The sequence below is a fragment of the Antechinus flavipes genome, chromosome 5, assembly GCF_016432865.1.
Source record: "Antechinus flavipes isolate AdamAnt ecotype Samford, QLD, Australia chromosome 5, AdamAnt_v2, whole genome shotgun sequence".
NCBI classification, from domain to species: domain Eukaryota; kingdom Metazoa; phylum Chordata; class Mammalia; order Dasyuromorphia; family Dasyuridae; genus Antechinus; species Antechinus flavipes.
The window spans coordinates 267,567,552-267,582,756 of NC_067402.1; the positions used below are offsets into that span (position 1 = coordinate 267,567,552).

A 15,205-nucleotide genomic window follows, 5' to 3' on the forward strand; every position below is an offset into this window, starting at 1 on the left:
ATCTTCATCCTTGTCTTCCTGGGCCCTATAATCATTATCTCCTCAATAAGGACATTCCCCCATTTGAAACTTTCCCTCCTTTATGATACTCGTCTTTTTCCTTCCCTAAATCCTCCATTCATCCTTGTCCTTCCATTAACCCTCCTTTATTTACCTCATGTACTTGAGTTCTTATTGGAGTTTGTTTAATATTTCATAGGTTCCCTTGCAAACCTTCAGGTATCCAACATCTAACTGTTAACTCTCACCTTCATTACATAACCAGCCTTCTCCTTCCCTGATCAATAATATCTTTTACATCACTTTGTATATATGGTTAAATTTGGTAGTACATTCTGCCCTGCTTAGACTCGCCATCCTTCTTGGCCCTTTGGGGTACCTTTAATTCAATTTAATTTATTTGGCTTAGATCTATAGTTTCATTGATATAAGGAACTCTCAGTGAGAAAATTCTCCGCCCATACAGATGGGCCCCTTCCTTTCGGTTTGCGTTCTTGGAGAGTTGTCCCAAAGCTGCTGTTCTCAAAAACCTAAGGCGTCTCTAACTCCCTTTCATGAAGTCTGCAAAATTGTGATATCAAAAGATTTTAATTTCTAATATGGTAAAAACATCAATAATTATAATCCATATAAACAGAAGCTTTTTGTGATTGGGGGAGAGGGATGTTCCTCAATAAAGAAGTCCTGAGACCAAAAAGTTTGAGACCTCATTGCCCTAGCAACTTGTTAAATTCAATTCAGAGAACATTTATCAAGCACATGCTATGTGTCGGGCACAGTTTCCAGTACTAAGTGACTTAAGGAAGTTACTTCACCTCTGTTTGCCTCAGTTTTCTCAACTGTAAAATGGGAATAATAATAGTACTTACCTTGTAGGGTTTTTGTGAGGATCAAGTAAAATTATATTTGTAAAAGTACTTGACATAGTGCCTGGCAATTACATAAATGTTTATTTTTCCACCTTCCTTTCGCCCATCAAAGATGCAAAGACAAAACCAGAACATTCCCTTCCCTCAAGGAGCTTAAACCCTTCTTTGGAATTTTAATTTATCTCAATAATAAAAAATCATCAAAGTGATTTCTTGGGCAAGTCATTTGTCCTTTTTATGTTGAGAAATTCTCAAACTGACATTGGAACCCCTTAAAAGAAACAGAATGGGATGTCATTCTTTAACTCTGGCTAGATAATTGGATTCTCATTGCCTGAGAAGACAGGTATAGAGACAGGAATAAGTATTCCATGTTTGGGGAATAGTAAGGAAGCCATCTTGGAAGACACAGGGATTATGCTGGGGACTAGTGGGAGATGAGGTTAGAAATGATTGGTTTAATTAAGGACTGCTTTAATCATGCAAAAAAGAGATGGTGTTTACCGAGCTTGGCAAATTGGTCAATTAATTTTGGTTTATTCTTATTTCTGAGGTTAATTGTTACATTATTTAGTGTTTGAGTTGTTTGGTTTTTTTTTTTTTTTTTAATATTACTATCTTGAGGTCTAGATGGTCTTTAAACTTTCGAGGATCCATGATTTGGGTATGGGTATTTCACAATTGGAAATGGGTATTTCCCAAAATTAGTTGTTAGATTAGTCCTCAAGGGCAGACTACCACCAGACCATTTTAAAAAACCTGTCCAGTTTATCAGAAACTTGTTGACCCCCGGCTTTGGATCACTTGAAAGTAATATTATGGTAAGGCAATAATATGGGATTTTGTTGGAAGAGGAACCCTTAATAAGGACAGTTAAATAAGCATAACATTTGTAGGTAGTTAACAGCTTGTCTGAAGAAGATCTGAGGATATTAGTAGACCACACGCACTAAACTAATTAACAATCAAGCAAAGTAATCAAGAAAACGAATGTGATTAGAGGCTGCAGTTGAGCAATGTTTTATCCAGGACATAGGAAGGAGGTCACAGTCCTTTTGGGCTCTTCCTGAGTCAGGTTACTGCTATAGTATTATATTTAGCTCTGGGTAACATTTTTTCAGAAGGATATTGATTAAATTGGAGAATGTCCAAAAAAAGGCAACTCTCTGGATGCTGATGTAATCTCCTGTTCATGTCATTGGTTGAAAGAACTTGGAATTTTTAAGCTAAAAGAAAGATATGGGAAAGGGCAATATTTGATAGCTATCTTCAAATCAAGGACTAATACATAGAAAAATTCCACTTATTCTGCTTGGCCCAAGAGGAGAGGACCAAGAGTAATGATGGAAGTACACAGATTTAGATTTAATTGATTTAGAGTTAATTTTTTTTCTAACAATTAGAACTGTCCCATAGCTGGATGAGTTGCCAGGAGGAGACTATTCCTCACATAAGATTTTCAAGAAAAGACAAATGGACATTTGTTGGATGGTCCAATTGGAAAAAACATTTCATTTGGATTCAGATGAGATTTATTTGCTTCCTGGTTGTGTGTCACTTAACCTCTCCCGACCTCGGTTTATAGATCTGTAAAAGGAGAGAGTTGGGCTAAATGGCAACTCGAGTCCCTTCTAGCTCTGTGTCCTATGATGTGAAGAGAATTCTTGTTGAAGTATATTTTCACCTCATTGGCTTCTCAAGTCCCTTCCAGCTCGGTGATTCTTTAGTTCTCTGGAAATTTTTGCTGAGAATGAAAACCTATACACAAGCACAATGGGTCCATTGATTGTTATTGGACATTAACCATCTGATAAACTTTCGATGCAGAAGTTCATTCAGATGTCATAACCAGAGGGATAATATGATACCATGAGAAGAGGCCTAGATCCTTGGGATGCAATCCTGGCCTGTCTATCCAGGATAATTTTCTGAATCTCATTATCTTCATCTATAAAATGGGAATAATAATACACCAATCATCTTATAGGATTATTTTGTGGAAAGTGCTCTATAATGCATATTATTAGTAAATAGTTAATCTCTAAAATGTGACGCTTAGCTCTCCATTTTTTTTTTTTTTGGGTGGGGGGGGTTGTGATTTAATTGGAACAAGGAACTCCCATTAAAGAAACTCCCTCCACCAATACAAATTTCTAATTCTTCTGTGACTGAAAGACTTGAATAGTTTCTCAGGGCATTAAGAAGTGATTTTCCCAGAGTTGTTTGATTATGGTCAATGCTCTGTGTTATCACCAACATTCTGTGATCCTTTCTGTGGAGTTTTCTTGGTGAAGATACTGGAGTGATTTGCCATTTCCTTTTTTCAATGGATTGAGGCAAATAGTTTCAGTGACTTGTCCAAGATCACACAGCTCGTGTCAGAGGCAACATTTAAATCCAAGTCTTGCTGTAAATCCGAGGACCGCTCTCTGTTCTCTAGGCTGTGACACTTCATCCACATCATTTTTCTATAGACTTAAAATTCTCAAGAGAATTTGTGATCTTATCAATGTACATCCATCCTCCCTCCAGTGATGTACACAGAAACTCGTCTGCCACGTCCTCACAAAAATCCGCACTGGGGCGGGGAGACAGAGCACCTGTCACCAGGCTGGGTGCCTTCCTTGCTTTCTTTTGACATTTTGAGGAATGAGTATCCCACCAATGGAAAATCTGGCTACCTCTCAGTTATTTCTCGCTCTCACCAAAGGACCAGCCTGTCTTCTTTCTTAATTTCTTAATATACAGAAGTATACGCTTCTGTACTATTTATGTATGCACCCATGCACGTATGGCTATGTACAAAATAAATGTGTGTGTTCATACACGTAAAATATGCCACTTGTATATTGTGCACAAAAATAGGAATCTGTGTGCGCACAAATAGGTGGAAATATGTCATGGTATGTATTTCCAGGAATGTGCAGATAATATAATTATAAGTGTTTTGTGTTTGTGTGTGTACAAAATAACTATATATGCATACAACATAAGTATGTTATATATAATATAAATATATATATATACATACATATAAAATATGCATTATGTATATTGTGCACAGAAATAGGAATGCATGTGTGCACTAATAGGTTGAACTATGTCGTGGTATATTTCCATGCATGTGCAAATGACATAATTATAAATGTTTTGTATTTGTGTATATGCAATATAACTATATGTGCATGAAACATAAGTATGTGTTATACACAATATAAATATATGTACATACATATAAAATATGCATCATGTATATTGTGCACAGAAATAGGAACACGTGTATGCACGAATAGGTAAAATGCACAACTATTTAGATGTTTTGTCTTTGTGTATATATAATATAAATATGTATGCATGCAACATGTGTTATACATAATATAAATATATGCACATACATATAAAATATGCATCATGTTTATTGTGCACAGAAATAGGAATACATGTATTCACGAATAGGTAAAATGCACAACTATATAAATGTTTTGTCTTTGTGTATATACAATATAAATATGTGTGCATGCAACATGTGTTATATACATTAAAAATATATGTGTACACACAGATAAAACATACCACATGTATATTGTGTACAGAAATGGGAACACGTCTACACAAAGAGGTAGAAGTCTGTCATGTATATATGTTTATGTAAATGATATAAATATTTACTTGTATATGCATAATAAATGTGATTGTATGTGTTTAGATACAGTATGTATGTGTGCATATAACGTACTGCGTGTATGTTGTGCATATAAATATAGATTACAAGCATGTACCATATACATGTGATCTCATTCACATGGCTACCTCTGTATATAAAATGTGCACTGTATAATAATATAGTATAATATAGTAAGTATAGAAACAAGTACACCTGTATACCTATGTACACTTAGAGCCATGTCATACGCACAAATATATATATCTATATATGGTATTGTGCTTGGTGGCTGGGAAAAAGCTCAGAGCTACCATCAGTAGATCTGGGTTCAAATCCTCCCTTAGATACTTGGAACCCGATGCCTTTGAGAAGGAAGGACCAACAACAATGACCTGTGGGTCCTCAGCTTCCCTATCTCTAAAATGAGGGTCCCATCCAAGATCCCATGATCTCACAATCTGGGTCCTTGGACTACATGAAACCACAAGTCTTCCCTCTGCTAGAATTGGAGGTAGGGATGCTCCCTGGGGATCCCTACTCCGTTTCCCCCTCCTGGCTGCCGTTCACAGAATCCTCGCCCCTCGGCCGCGTGCTGCATCCCACTGAAAACTAACCGTGTTGTCTCTTGTCCCATTCCTTCCCAAGGAGACCGTTGGAGAGCCCTTCTATTTGTTGGTGACAACCCTAAACCAGAAAATAAACAAAGGTCCAGTGGACGTCATCACCTCCAAAGCCCTGTACACGCTTAATGAGGATTGGCTCCTGTGGCAAGTGCCTGAATTCAGCACCGTGGTATGTTTGCTATTACTCTTTCCTTCCAAATGCATCAGTATTTACCAGAAAGAGCAAGAGGAGAGGGGGGACCTGGTCAGGAAAGAGAGAGGGAAAGCCATATCCAAATGAAAGGATAGAATTCCCGCTGTGAGAGATTCATCCATTTTGTTAATTAAAAACAATAGTTGATAAAATATTAACGCCATGTTCAAATAATAGATTTTAATTACTTGGGTGCAGGGAGTGTCTTAATGACGCCTGGGGCAGTCATCAATTTCCAAAGATTTTAATATCGGGATGGCTTATGGCTCTCCACGTTGTCAGAGAAGCTGCAAAGTGTTCCCTATTCAATTCTTGTAATTGCAATCAGGATTTCTCAGACCGTTCTTCTCGGGGAGACAATGTGTGAAGATGCGCCACAGCTGAATCGGAACGGGGGGTTTATTTTAGAAAGATAACACGAGATTAATTCAGCTTGAGTTTCCTGTGCCACACGACACGCGTACTTTATTTCCTTGGATTAGTTACAAATGTTTGGTGTCGTGCACTTAATATACCGTGATTTCATCACTATTTTTGGAGTGATGCCGTAAATAATGAGCGGCGTCGGCTCGGCTAGCTGTTTGGGGGATTTCACGTGGTGGAAGAGGAGGAGGAAGAAAAGGAAAGGAAAGGAAAGAGAAGGACCCTCCTCCCCCTCTTTCCCTGTGGCCTTTCCCACACAGAGAGAGGTTGGTTACATTTGGGCGATGCTGAGAACCTTGGAGGGAGCCCAGCCCCGTAGTCTCTCCAAGTTCATTTAAGAATTCTCTCCCTTTTTCCGTGAAGGCAGATCGGAGGAAGAGATGACTCTGTCTTTGGGGGGCAGGGTGGGGAATTATGAGCGCTTCCAGCTGCAAGATGTACATCCATACAGTGGCTCTGGGCCTCTTCCCAACTTCTTGAGTGAGGGCTGGGAGGAGGGAGAAGAGCAGAAAAATGACAGTGAGTTTTTGGGATTGCTCATTTGTGTTGCTGATTCTCTTGTGGCTTTGCCTGGGACGGCAAGCATGGCGACGTTGTCTTGGACGAATGCACCCGTTAATTGGAGAAGGCACCACGTTGGCTTGGACTGTGTTTTGGCTATGCTTTCTGTCTGTTATGGATGAAACTCCCCATATCTGCTGTTATGGGTGATCAGTCACTATTACCACGTGGGACTGGCCTTTCCTGGAAGGAGAATGCTTTGCTGACGCATGTGGCACAGGAGATGCTGGGTATTATCTTCCCCTAAAGTGGCCCTGGTCTGCAGCCTGCCTCCTAAGGCTGATTTCACTCTAATATAATCCCAGATGGAATCTATAAATCCTGCATAATTGAATGACATTGCATGGTAATGCTCGATTCCCGTAGCATCCATAAAAGAAACCTGGGATCAGAGATGTAGAAGCAGGAGGGGGCCTTGGAGGCCATTGAGTTCCGACCCTCTTTAGTTTACAGGTGCCTGTCCCGGGGCACAGAAAGGTTGTTTGACTTCTCCTGGATCACACAGCTAGTGGTGGAGGAGGATTTGAATGTAGGTCTTCCCTGTTCAAAGTCCAGTACATAGAGAATCTGAGCTGAAGAGTACCTTAGAGGTCATGCAATCTAGCAAAAATTGGAGCCGATTCTCTGATAAGGTAGGATACCTACTCCCTCATGAAATAGCATTCCGCTTTTGAATCACACTGACTGTTGGGGATTTTCTCTTTCTATGGAGCTGACATCTTCCTGGCTGCAATTTCTACCCATTATTTCTAGTGTTGGTGCTTTGGGACTTAGAAAAAACAAGGCTAGAGTATCAGTCAGGCAGGCCCTGAACAAGCTCTGTTGCCAGGGAGCGGGGACCCCAAAACAGATCCTGTCCTCAAGAAGCTTACGTGCTAATGGGGGAGACGATATGTGTACGGCACGTACAAGGTACTTGCAGAGTCATTGGAAGAGAAGGCTGGGCACCGGGAACGGAATAAGAGGCCCCTTGAGCTAGAAATCAGTGATGCAATGTGTTAGTGAGCTCACTGGAGCCTCACACTATCCTTAGAGCTGTGTAGAATGGTGATTATTTATTCTTCTTAAACATGAGGAAGCCCAGGTCCACAGAGATTCAGTGATTTGCCCTCTCGCTCACACAGCATGTAAGTGTGAAGGCCGGTTTTCCCAGAGGTTTGCCTCGACTCCCCCGTGAGGCTTTCCCGGAGAGCTCCTTGTACCCATTCCCATTGGTACCACTCTTGTTCAATGTTGTTCAGCATTCAGATGAAGAACTGAGGAAGTAGCTTTACATGTATTTTACTTGACTCTGGGCTGGTTTGGTTCCAAGCCCCTAAAAATTCCCCAAAGAAAATTGATTTGAAAGTAAAAATAGGTTGGGGGAATCCAACAATGTTTTGGTTTCATCAAAAACATTAGACCAGAAGAAGGAAGGTGTGAAAAGAACAGTTGAGATGGGGGAAGGGAGGCAGAGAGAGGGTTAGCTGGTTTGCAAGAGTATTTTTGAGGTTCACATCTGGGGTTTTTTTTAAGCTGGGTTTTTTTTTTTTTTTTTAAGGTTTTTCATCAGAGCAGATTTTTTTTCTCCCTTCCATTTAAAAGTATTGTTTATTTCACGGCCAATTAAGGTCATGTGTTTTTGATTTGTTAACACTGGGCTCATGAGTTATTTGATGTTGAAGAAATTTATGAAGACTTCTTATTTCCTTATGGCCCTGGGGAGGGAAGCTAATGGATAATGACCATTTCAGAAATCCACAAGAATCCTTCCCTTCAAAGAGGAATTTGTCTGTAGAGAAAACAGATTTGTGAACTAGAAAAGAGACAGGCCTCTCGTTTATTACGTGGGCCCCAGCTTTTAAAATTACTTTCTGTTTCGAATGCATTTTATTGACCATGGCCCAGACTCTCTTTCGTGGTGGATTATACTAGAAATCGTTGAAAAGTCATATGACTCGGTCAGGCTTTGTGTGATATTAGCAGAAGGTCAAGAGAAACTCCTAAAAATTGCATTTCTTCTGTAGGAAATTCTTCATACTGTATCTGTCTTATTTCCCTTCCTTTTTTCCTCCTCTCCTTCATCATTCTGATCAGGGCTCGGAATTGGCTTAGCCTCAGTTTCCACATGTGTCAAAGGAGGGGATTGGATGTGGTGGCCTCTGAGGGCTGCCCCCACCCCCTCCAGCCTCCGAATCTGTGCTCTGTGTCTGGTTTTCAAAGGCTCCTGTGGTTGTCTGTGCAAATGTCAGAGGCTGATAGAGGCTAATGTTGCATCTAGGCGTGCCCAAGAAAGAAATTATCTCAAGGAAGGGGAGGGAAAAAAGAATCATCAGAAAGCAAGAGGAAGTCATATTAGTGATCTGAAACGGCAGAGCAGGGTTAAATTAAGAAGTCAGAGTCAGGATTGCCAGGAAGGGAGGCAGGCCCATGTGACAGAGTAACAAGGAGGCTTCACACCTCTAAGATTAGGAAGGCTCCAGGGGAGCTGTTGGCTTCAGCTTCCGACCTCCTGCCCCTGCTTTATCCATGGGTCACTGCTGACAAGCACGTTCCGGTCCTGGATCATCACTGGAAAGAGGCAGACGGAAGGGAGAGAGACAAAGAGACAGAGACACAGACGCAGAGACAGAAAGAGACATAGAGAGAGGGAGCTAGTGAGAGACAGAGACACAGAAACAGGGGAAAAAAAAAACAGAGAGAGACAAAGAGACAGAAACACAGATACAGAGAGACAGAAAGAGACACACAGAGAGACAGGGAGCTAGTGAGAGACAGAGAGAGACAAAGAGACAGACACAGAGATAGAAAGATAGATGGAGAGAGAAAGAGAAAGAGAGAAGAGAAAGAAATAAGGGAGGAGGGGAGGGACAGATAGACAGAGATAGGGAGACAGAGTCGACCTTCCCACAGACTAAACAATCAGGTCCTAGATTTCAGACTGGCAGAGCCTCGGACACCTCAGGTCCAAGCAGCTCATTTACAGAAGAAGATACTTCTTCAGAGAGGCGATATTTGACTTAAGCCAGGTCCTATGGCAGGGTTTTGTGAGCCAGCACTCTCCCTTCTGTGCCACCCAGATCACCCCCAGAATAACAACCATGAGAAGTAATAGGAGTTAAAATATAGTCCTAATAATAGCTAGCATTTATCTAGAGGATATCAAAAGTCTCAGTGTGATTTTAAAGTTTAATGGCATAAAGCTGTACTAGGACTTTTGGGATGCCCTCGTTATCCCTAGAAGGTTGTACCACACCTCATGGGTGTCATCTCGTTTGACCTGTACAACTCACGAGGCAGGTGTTATTATTATCCCCATTTTACAGATGAGGAAACAGCCTGAGAGATATGAAGTGACTTGTTCAGGGTCACACAGCCAGTATATACCTGAGGTAAGATTTGAACTTGGTTCCTTCCTGATGAGTCCAACACTATCCCCTGTGCCATCTTGGTAGGTAAAAGCATCAGCATCCTTGGAGATGTCTACTCCAAAAGGAGTTTTAGGATCATAGCCTTAGAACGGGGAGGGACTCTAGAAGATCGTGTAGTCCATTCCTTTATTCTCCTGAAGAAGAAACTAAGTCATGGAGAAATAAGATTGCTTATTAGCTGTGGGTATCAGCTGCCCCAGAGTTGGAATTTGAAGGTGAGAACATAGAATGTTAACATTCCTAATGTAAAGCTAGAAGGGACTGTGTTGTTCAATCATTTTTCAGTCACTTGTGACTCTATGTCCCTATCTGGGATTTTCTTGGCAAAGATCCTGGGGTAGTTTCTTCTCCAGCTCATTTTACAGGTGAGAAAACTGAGGCAAATAGGGTAAGTGATTTGCCCAGGATCGCACAGCTAGTAAGTGTCTGAAGCTAGATTTGAACTCAGTTCTTCCTCACTTCAGGCCTAGTGCTCTAGATACTATTTAGTCCAACCTCCTCATTTTACAGAAATTTGAGGGCCAGAAGTGACCTGCCAAGGGCACAGAGGTAGGAAGTGGCAGAGGTAGGATTTGATTCCAGATCTATTGTTCATTTTCTTACCCTGTTCTTCTCCAAGCATCCCCAAGTTGTTTAACAAGGGGAAATATTTTCAGGACAAAATACTTTCTGAAAGTTAAAGGAAGGGAATAAGCATTTATAAAACACCAACTATGTTCCAGACACAATGAGAAGCACTCAAAATAACCTTGAGAGGTGGGTGATCTTATTATTCCCATTTTACAAATACGGAAACTCGAGGCAGATAGAGATGAAGTGACTTGCTTAGGGTCACCCAGCTCGAAAAGGTCTGAGGCCACATTTTAACTCCGATCCTTCTGACCCAGCTCAGGGGTATCATCTAGTTGTCTTGGAGAAAAGATGAGGAAACCGTCCCTCCTTCTAGTAGAGAGGTAGGGGACTATGGTGTACAATACTGCATGCCCTCTCAGATGCAGTCACTGAATCTCTTATTCTTGGGTAATGTCATTGTTACAAGAAAGGCTCATTTTGAGAGGTTATGGCAAGGAACTGGAATATCTGGAAATAACTCATGTGAAAATAAAAGGAATCAATAAAACATGTTAAAAAGAAGTCGGGGGGAAATTTAAAGGGCTGTGTAAAAACACAGCTCCTCTGGCTTCCCTTCACGCTTTCTGATCTTTCCCTCTCTCTCTTTCTTCCACCGCTCAAAGCACTAAATGTGAACAGAGCAAAGAAATGCATTGACAATCATTAGTCCCGTTTCCTTTTCCTTGTGTTCTGATAGATTTCATTTTGTTCATTTAGACTCATCAATTCATGATCGGATAGCTAGGTAGGACAATGAATAGAGCACTCGGCCTGGAGTCTGGAAGTCTCTCCCTGAGTTCAAATCCAGCCTGGAGTCAGGAGGAAGTGAATTCAAATCCAGCCTCAGATACTTACTAGCTGTGTGACTCTGAGGGGTAAATCACTTCACCCTATTTTCCTCCGTTTCCTCGACTGTCAAATGAGCTGGAGAAGGAAATGGAAAACAACTCCAGTGTCTTTGCCAAGAAAACCCCAAATAGGGTGATGGAGAGTCAAATATGACTGAAAAACAATTCATGGTTGACTTTGAGCTGTCTAAGGAGGTTTTTTCCCTTCCTGGTACTTTGGGGTGCTAAGGCTGAGGAGCCTAGTTGTGTTGAAGTATGCTACCTGGGGAAAAGGAAATTGTTTCAGTTCACAACCAAGATGAGAAAAATCCAATAACCCAGAGCAAGTTCATTTAATTAGCGAGTCAACTTCTAGTTGTAATCAAAGTTAAGAGATCAATTTCTTTTTAGCACTTGAAGCGAGGAAGTAAGTCGGCATCATCCTCTGGTAGAGCTGGTGTGGAGAGCTCCTGTACCATGGGGAGCAATCTTTCAACAAACACGCTGACCTTATTTAACTCATTATGAGAAAGGCCTTAACGTAGTTAGAAAGTCTTGAAAATTACTTATGGGGCCTGATGCAAAGCCCGCAGTGACCCATAAATGATTTATTTAAGGTTTCTGCCTTTTTTTCCCTCTTGGAGTAGCAGAAGAATTAAGTGTGGTGAACAGAGTGCAAAATTTGGCATCAACCCAGACTGGAAACCCAGCCCTGATGCTGATTAACCTTGTAACTTTGAACAAATCACTCTTTCTCTCTGGGTCATAGCTTCCTCATCTGTAACATGAGATAGCCTCTAAAATCTCCTGTAGTTCTGAATGTAGGCTTCCAGCTAGGTGGTGCCATATTGGATAGAATGATATCAAGAAGACTCATCATCCTGATTTCAAATCTGGCCTTAGACACTCGCTGACTGTATGATCCTGGGCATGTCACTAAACCCTGTCTGTCTCAGTTTCCTCATCTGTAAAATGAACTGGAAAAGGAAACGGCAAACTCCTCCCAATATCCCTGCCAAGAAAACAACAGATGGGGTTACAAAGAGTCAGACATGACTCGACAACAATAATTTCCTGACTGAGACTGGCTCTGTATCCAGTAGCCCCTCTCAAGGCTGTGGAGATTTTTGCTGTTTGTATTTTCATTATGATCCCATCAAGTCCAGCGGGAGCTCCCTGGAGCAGTAACCAGAATTTGTCACCTTTCTAGTCACCCAGGGTTCCCCACCACTACTTCCAAATCCTTCCTTTGCCCTGATTTTATCCTTCCCAACGATTCCTTTTTTTCTAGTAATTAAGCAACCCATTGTCCCGATTAAGTCATTCTGTGATGCTCCCATTACATCCTTTCCTGATGTTTGCACTTGAGCAGTCTGGTTTTTAATACCCCTTGCTATTGTGTAGAAACAGTAAAGTTAATTAACAATCCTCCAGGTTCCCCCTCCTCCCCCTTCTCTTATAACATCGTTTGCAAATTATTTTCATTATGACTTAGGATAAAACTGAAACTAAATCTAACTTCAGAACTGCTGTTTGCAACTTCACATCAAAGAAATGAAACCATTTTTTCTTTCTCCTTCTTTTTTGCCCTCTCTTCTTTTTAAAATTTTTCTTATTAGAAAATGAAGGATCATTAACCAAGGCAGATATTTCAATATATAATTTTTCTTGTGTGTTTTTAAAACAATTTTTAAACAAACTATTGCCATCTTGATGACAAGGAGTGGAAATGAGATATTAAATGAAATTGAAGTTTTTAATGATTCTTATTCAAAACCTTTCCTCCCACCACATAGAATTTAGGAAGTAAAATTATGTAGTTGCTTCAATACAAAGTCATCTAATTTTCTCCTTTCTGAGTGAAAGGAGGGCTGTATATTCTTCTACTTTGAATTTAGAGTCTTATTTGAGTTCCAGACTTGGAAAGTTACACCCAAACCCTTAGTGATATACTGAGAGTTACAATATAATCCATCTGCATAGTAGTCTCTTAATGGGAACAAACTTGTTTCCTATTCTAATCTTCCTTGATTTGTTAACATAGTAGCACCTTTAAAAGTGATGCAAAATGGGGAAGGGGGAGAAAGAAGGAGACAAGCTGAGTTAGAAATATTTAGTGTCTACTAAGTAGTCACATGTCTACTTATCAAAGACTCTGTTTCTTCCCCACAAAATGGGGGTGGGAATACCAGCTGGAGATGTTGGTCAAGACAAAAATTTTCTTTCTTTTTCCTTTTTTAAAATGTCTTTTTGTTATTCTGAATCCCATATACACCAACTCTTCTGTATAAAGAATGTAAAAGAGGATTTCATATAAAACCATAAATCTACTACATTGAACTTGTTTCTTGTTTCTTTCTTTCTTTCTTTCTTTCTTTTTTTCTTTCTTTCTTTCTTTCTTTCTTTTTTTTTTTTTTTAAATTTTACAATACTAGCCCTGGAGTCAGGAGGAAATGAGTTCAAATCCAATCTCAGACACTTATTACTTGATAAGTAATTACTTAAATTATTACGTAGTAAGTCATAGATATGTGACTCTGGATAAGTCATTTAACGCCAATTGCCTTTCAAATACACACATACACACACACACACACGTGTAACTATCACTTTACAGGTGGGTAAACTGAGTCAGAAAGAAGTAACCCTTGCTTGTCTTAGGGTCACATAGCTAAGAAGAGTTTGAGTCAGGATTTGAACCCAATTTGTCAAATCCAGAATTCAGTCCACTGCACCATTCAGCTGACTGAACAAGAGACAACTGACAAAGGGTCCCTGGATGTAAATAGTGGTTCAATGGAAAAGAATGATATGAAGTTTGTGGATTTGGGTTTGAATTTTGTCACTGCCACTTACTGTGTCTTTGGACAGGTCACATAACTCCCAAGTTTCAGTTTTTTCATTGTTAAATTTTAATTTTTAATGAGGGTGTTGGGCTAGAAGACACCTCTTTCTAGTTCTAAAGCTAGAGCCTTAAAAAAAAAAAAAAGTGCCATATGTTTAACCTATATCAGATAGCTTGATATCTTAGGGGGAGGGGGAAGGAGAAAAGAGAGGGAGAAAAACTTGAAACACAAAGTTTTGCACAAATGAATGTTGAAAACTATCTTTGCATGTGTTTGAAGGAATAAAATATCATTGAAATTTTTAAAAAGAGAAAAAAAAGTTGTGGCAGGAAAGATTTCCATGAATTGATGTTGAGTGAAGCAAGCAGAACCAGGAAAACGTTTTACACAGCAACAGCAAGATTATATCATAATCGGCTATAACAGACTTAGCTCTTCTAAGCAATTCAATGATCCAAAGCAATTCCAATAAATTTCGGTTGGAAAATGCCATCCACATTCAGAGAGAAAGAACTATGGAGACTGAATGGCAGATTGAAGCATAGCATTTTCACCTTTTTCCTTCTGTTTTTTTTTTCCTCGTGGTTTTTCCCTTTTGTTCTGATTTTTCTCTCCCAGCATGAGTCATATGAAAATATGTTTAAAAAATAAATATCTGCATAACCTAAAATTAAAAACCAATTTTTTTTAAAAATGCTAGGTTAGAGAGAGGATGGTGGGGACTCAGAACATAGCATTTTCACTCTTTTCCTTGTTTGCTTGCTTTTTGTTTTCTTTCTCATTTTTTCCTTTTTGATTTCATTTTTCTTGTGCAGCAAGATAATTGTATAAATATGTATGCCTATATTGGATTTATATATATTTTAACATGTTTAATATATATTAGATTACTTGCTATCTAGGGAAGGGGAAGGGAGAAGGGGAGAGGAATTGGAACAGAAGGTTTTGCAAGGATCAACGTTGAAATATTATCCATGGATATGTTTTTCGTGTTGTTGTTTATTTTTGTTTTTGTTTTTGCTGAGACAATTGGGGTTAAGTGACTTGTCCAGGGTCACACAGCTAGGAAGTATGCATATGTTTGAAAATCAAAAGGCTTTAATAAAAAACAATAATAATATTAATGAAATAAATAAATGAAAACTGTTGGGTTTGGAGTTGGGAGGCCTGTTTTCCA

The 15,205-nt window shown here is 39.7% G+C and overlaps 1 protein-coding gene across 1 annotated transcript in view; it reads left to right on the plus strand.

Moving 5' to 3' along the window:
- Positions 1-15,205, plus strand: part of PLXNC1 (plexin C1) — a 233,316-nt gene that overhangs the window by 153,008 nt on the left and 65,103 nt on the right. The window contains 1 exon segment of the mRNA XM_052000493.1: positions 5,179-5,325. Coding sequence (XP_051856453.1) covers positions 5,179-5,325 — 147 coding nt within the window.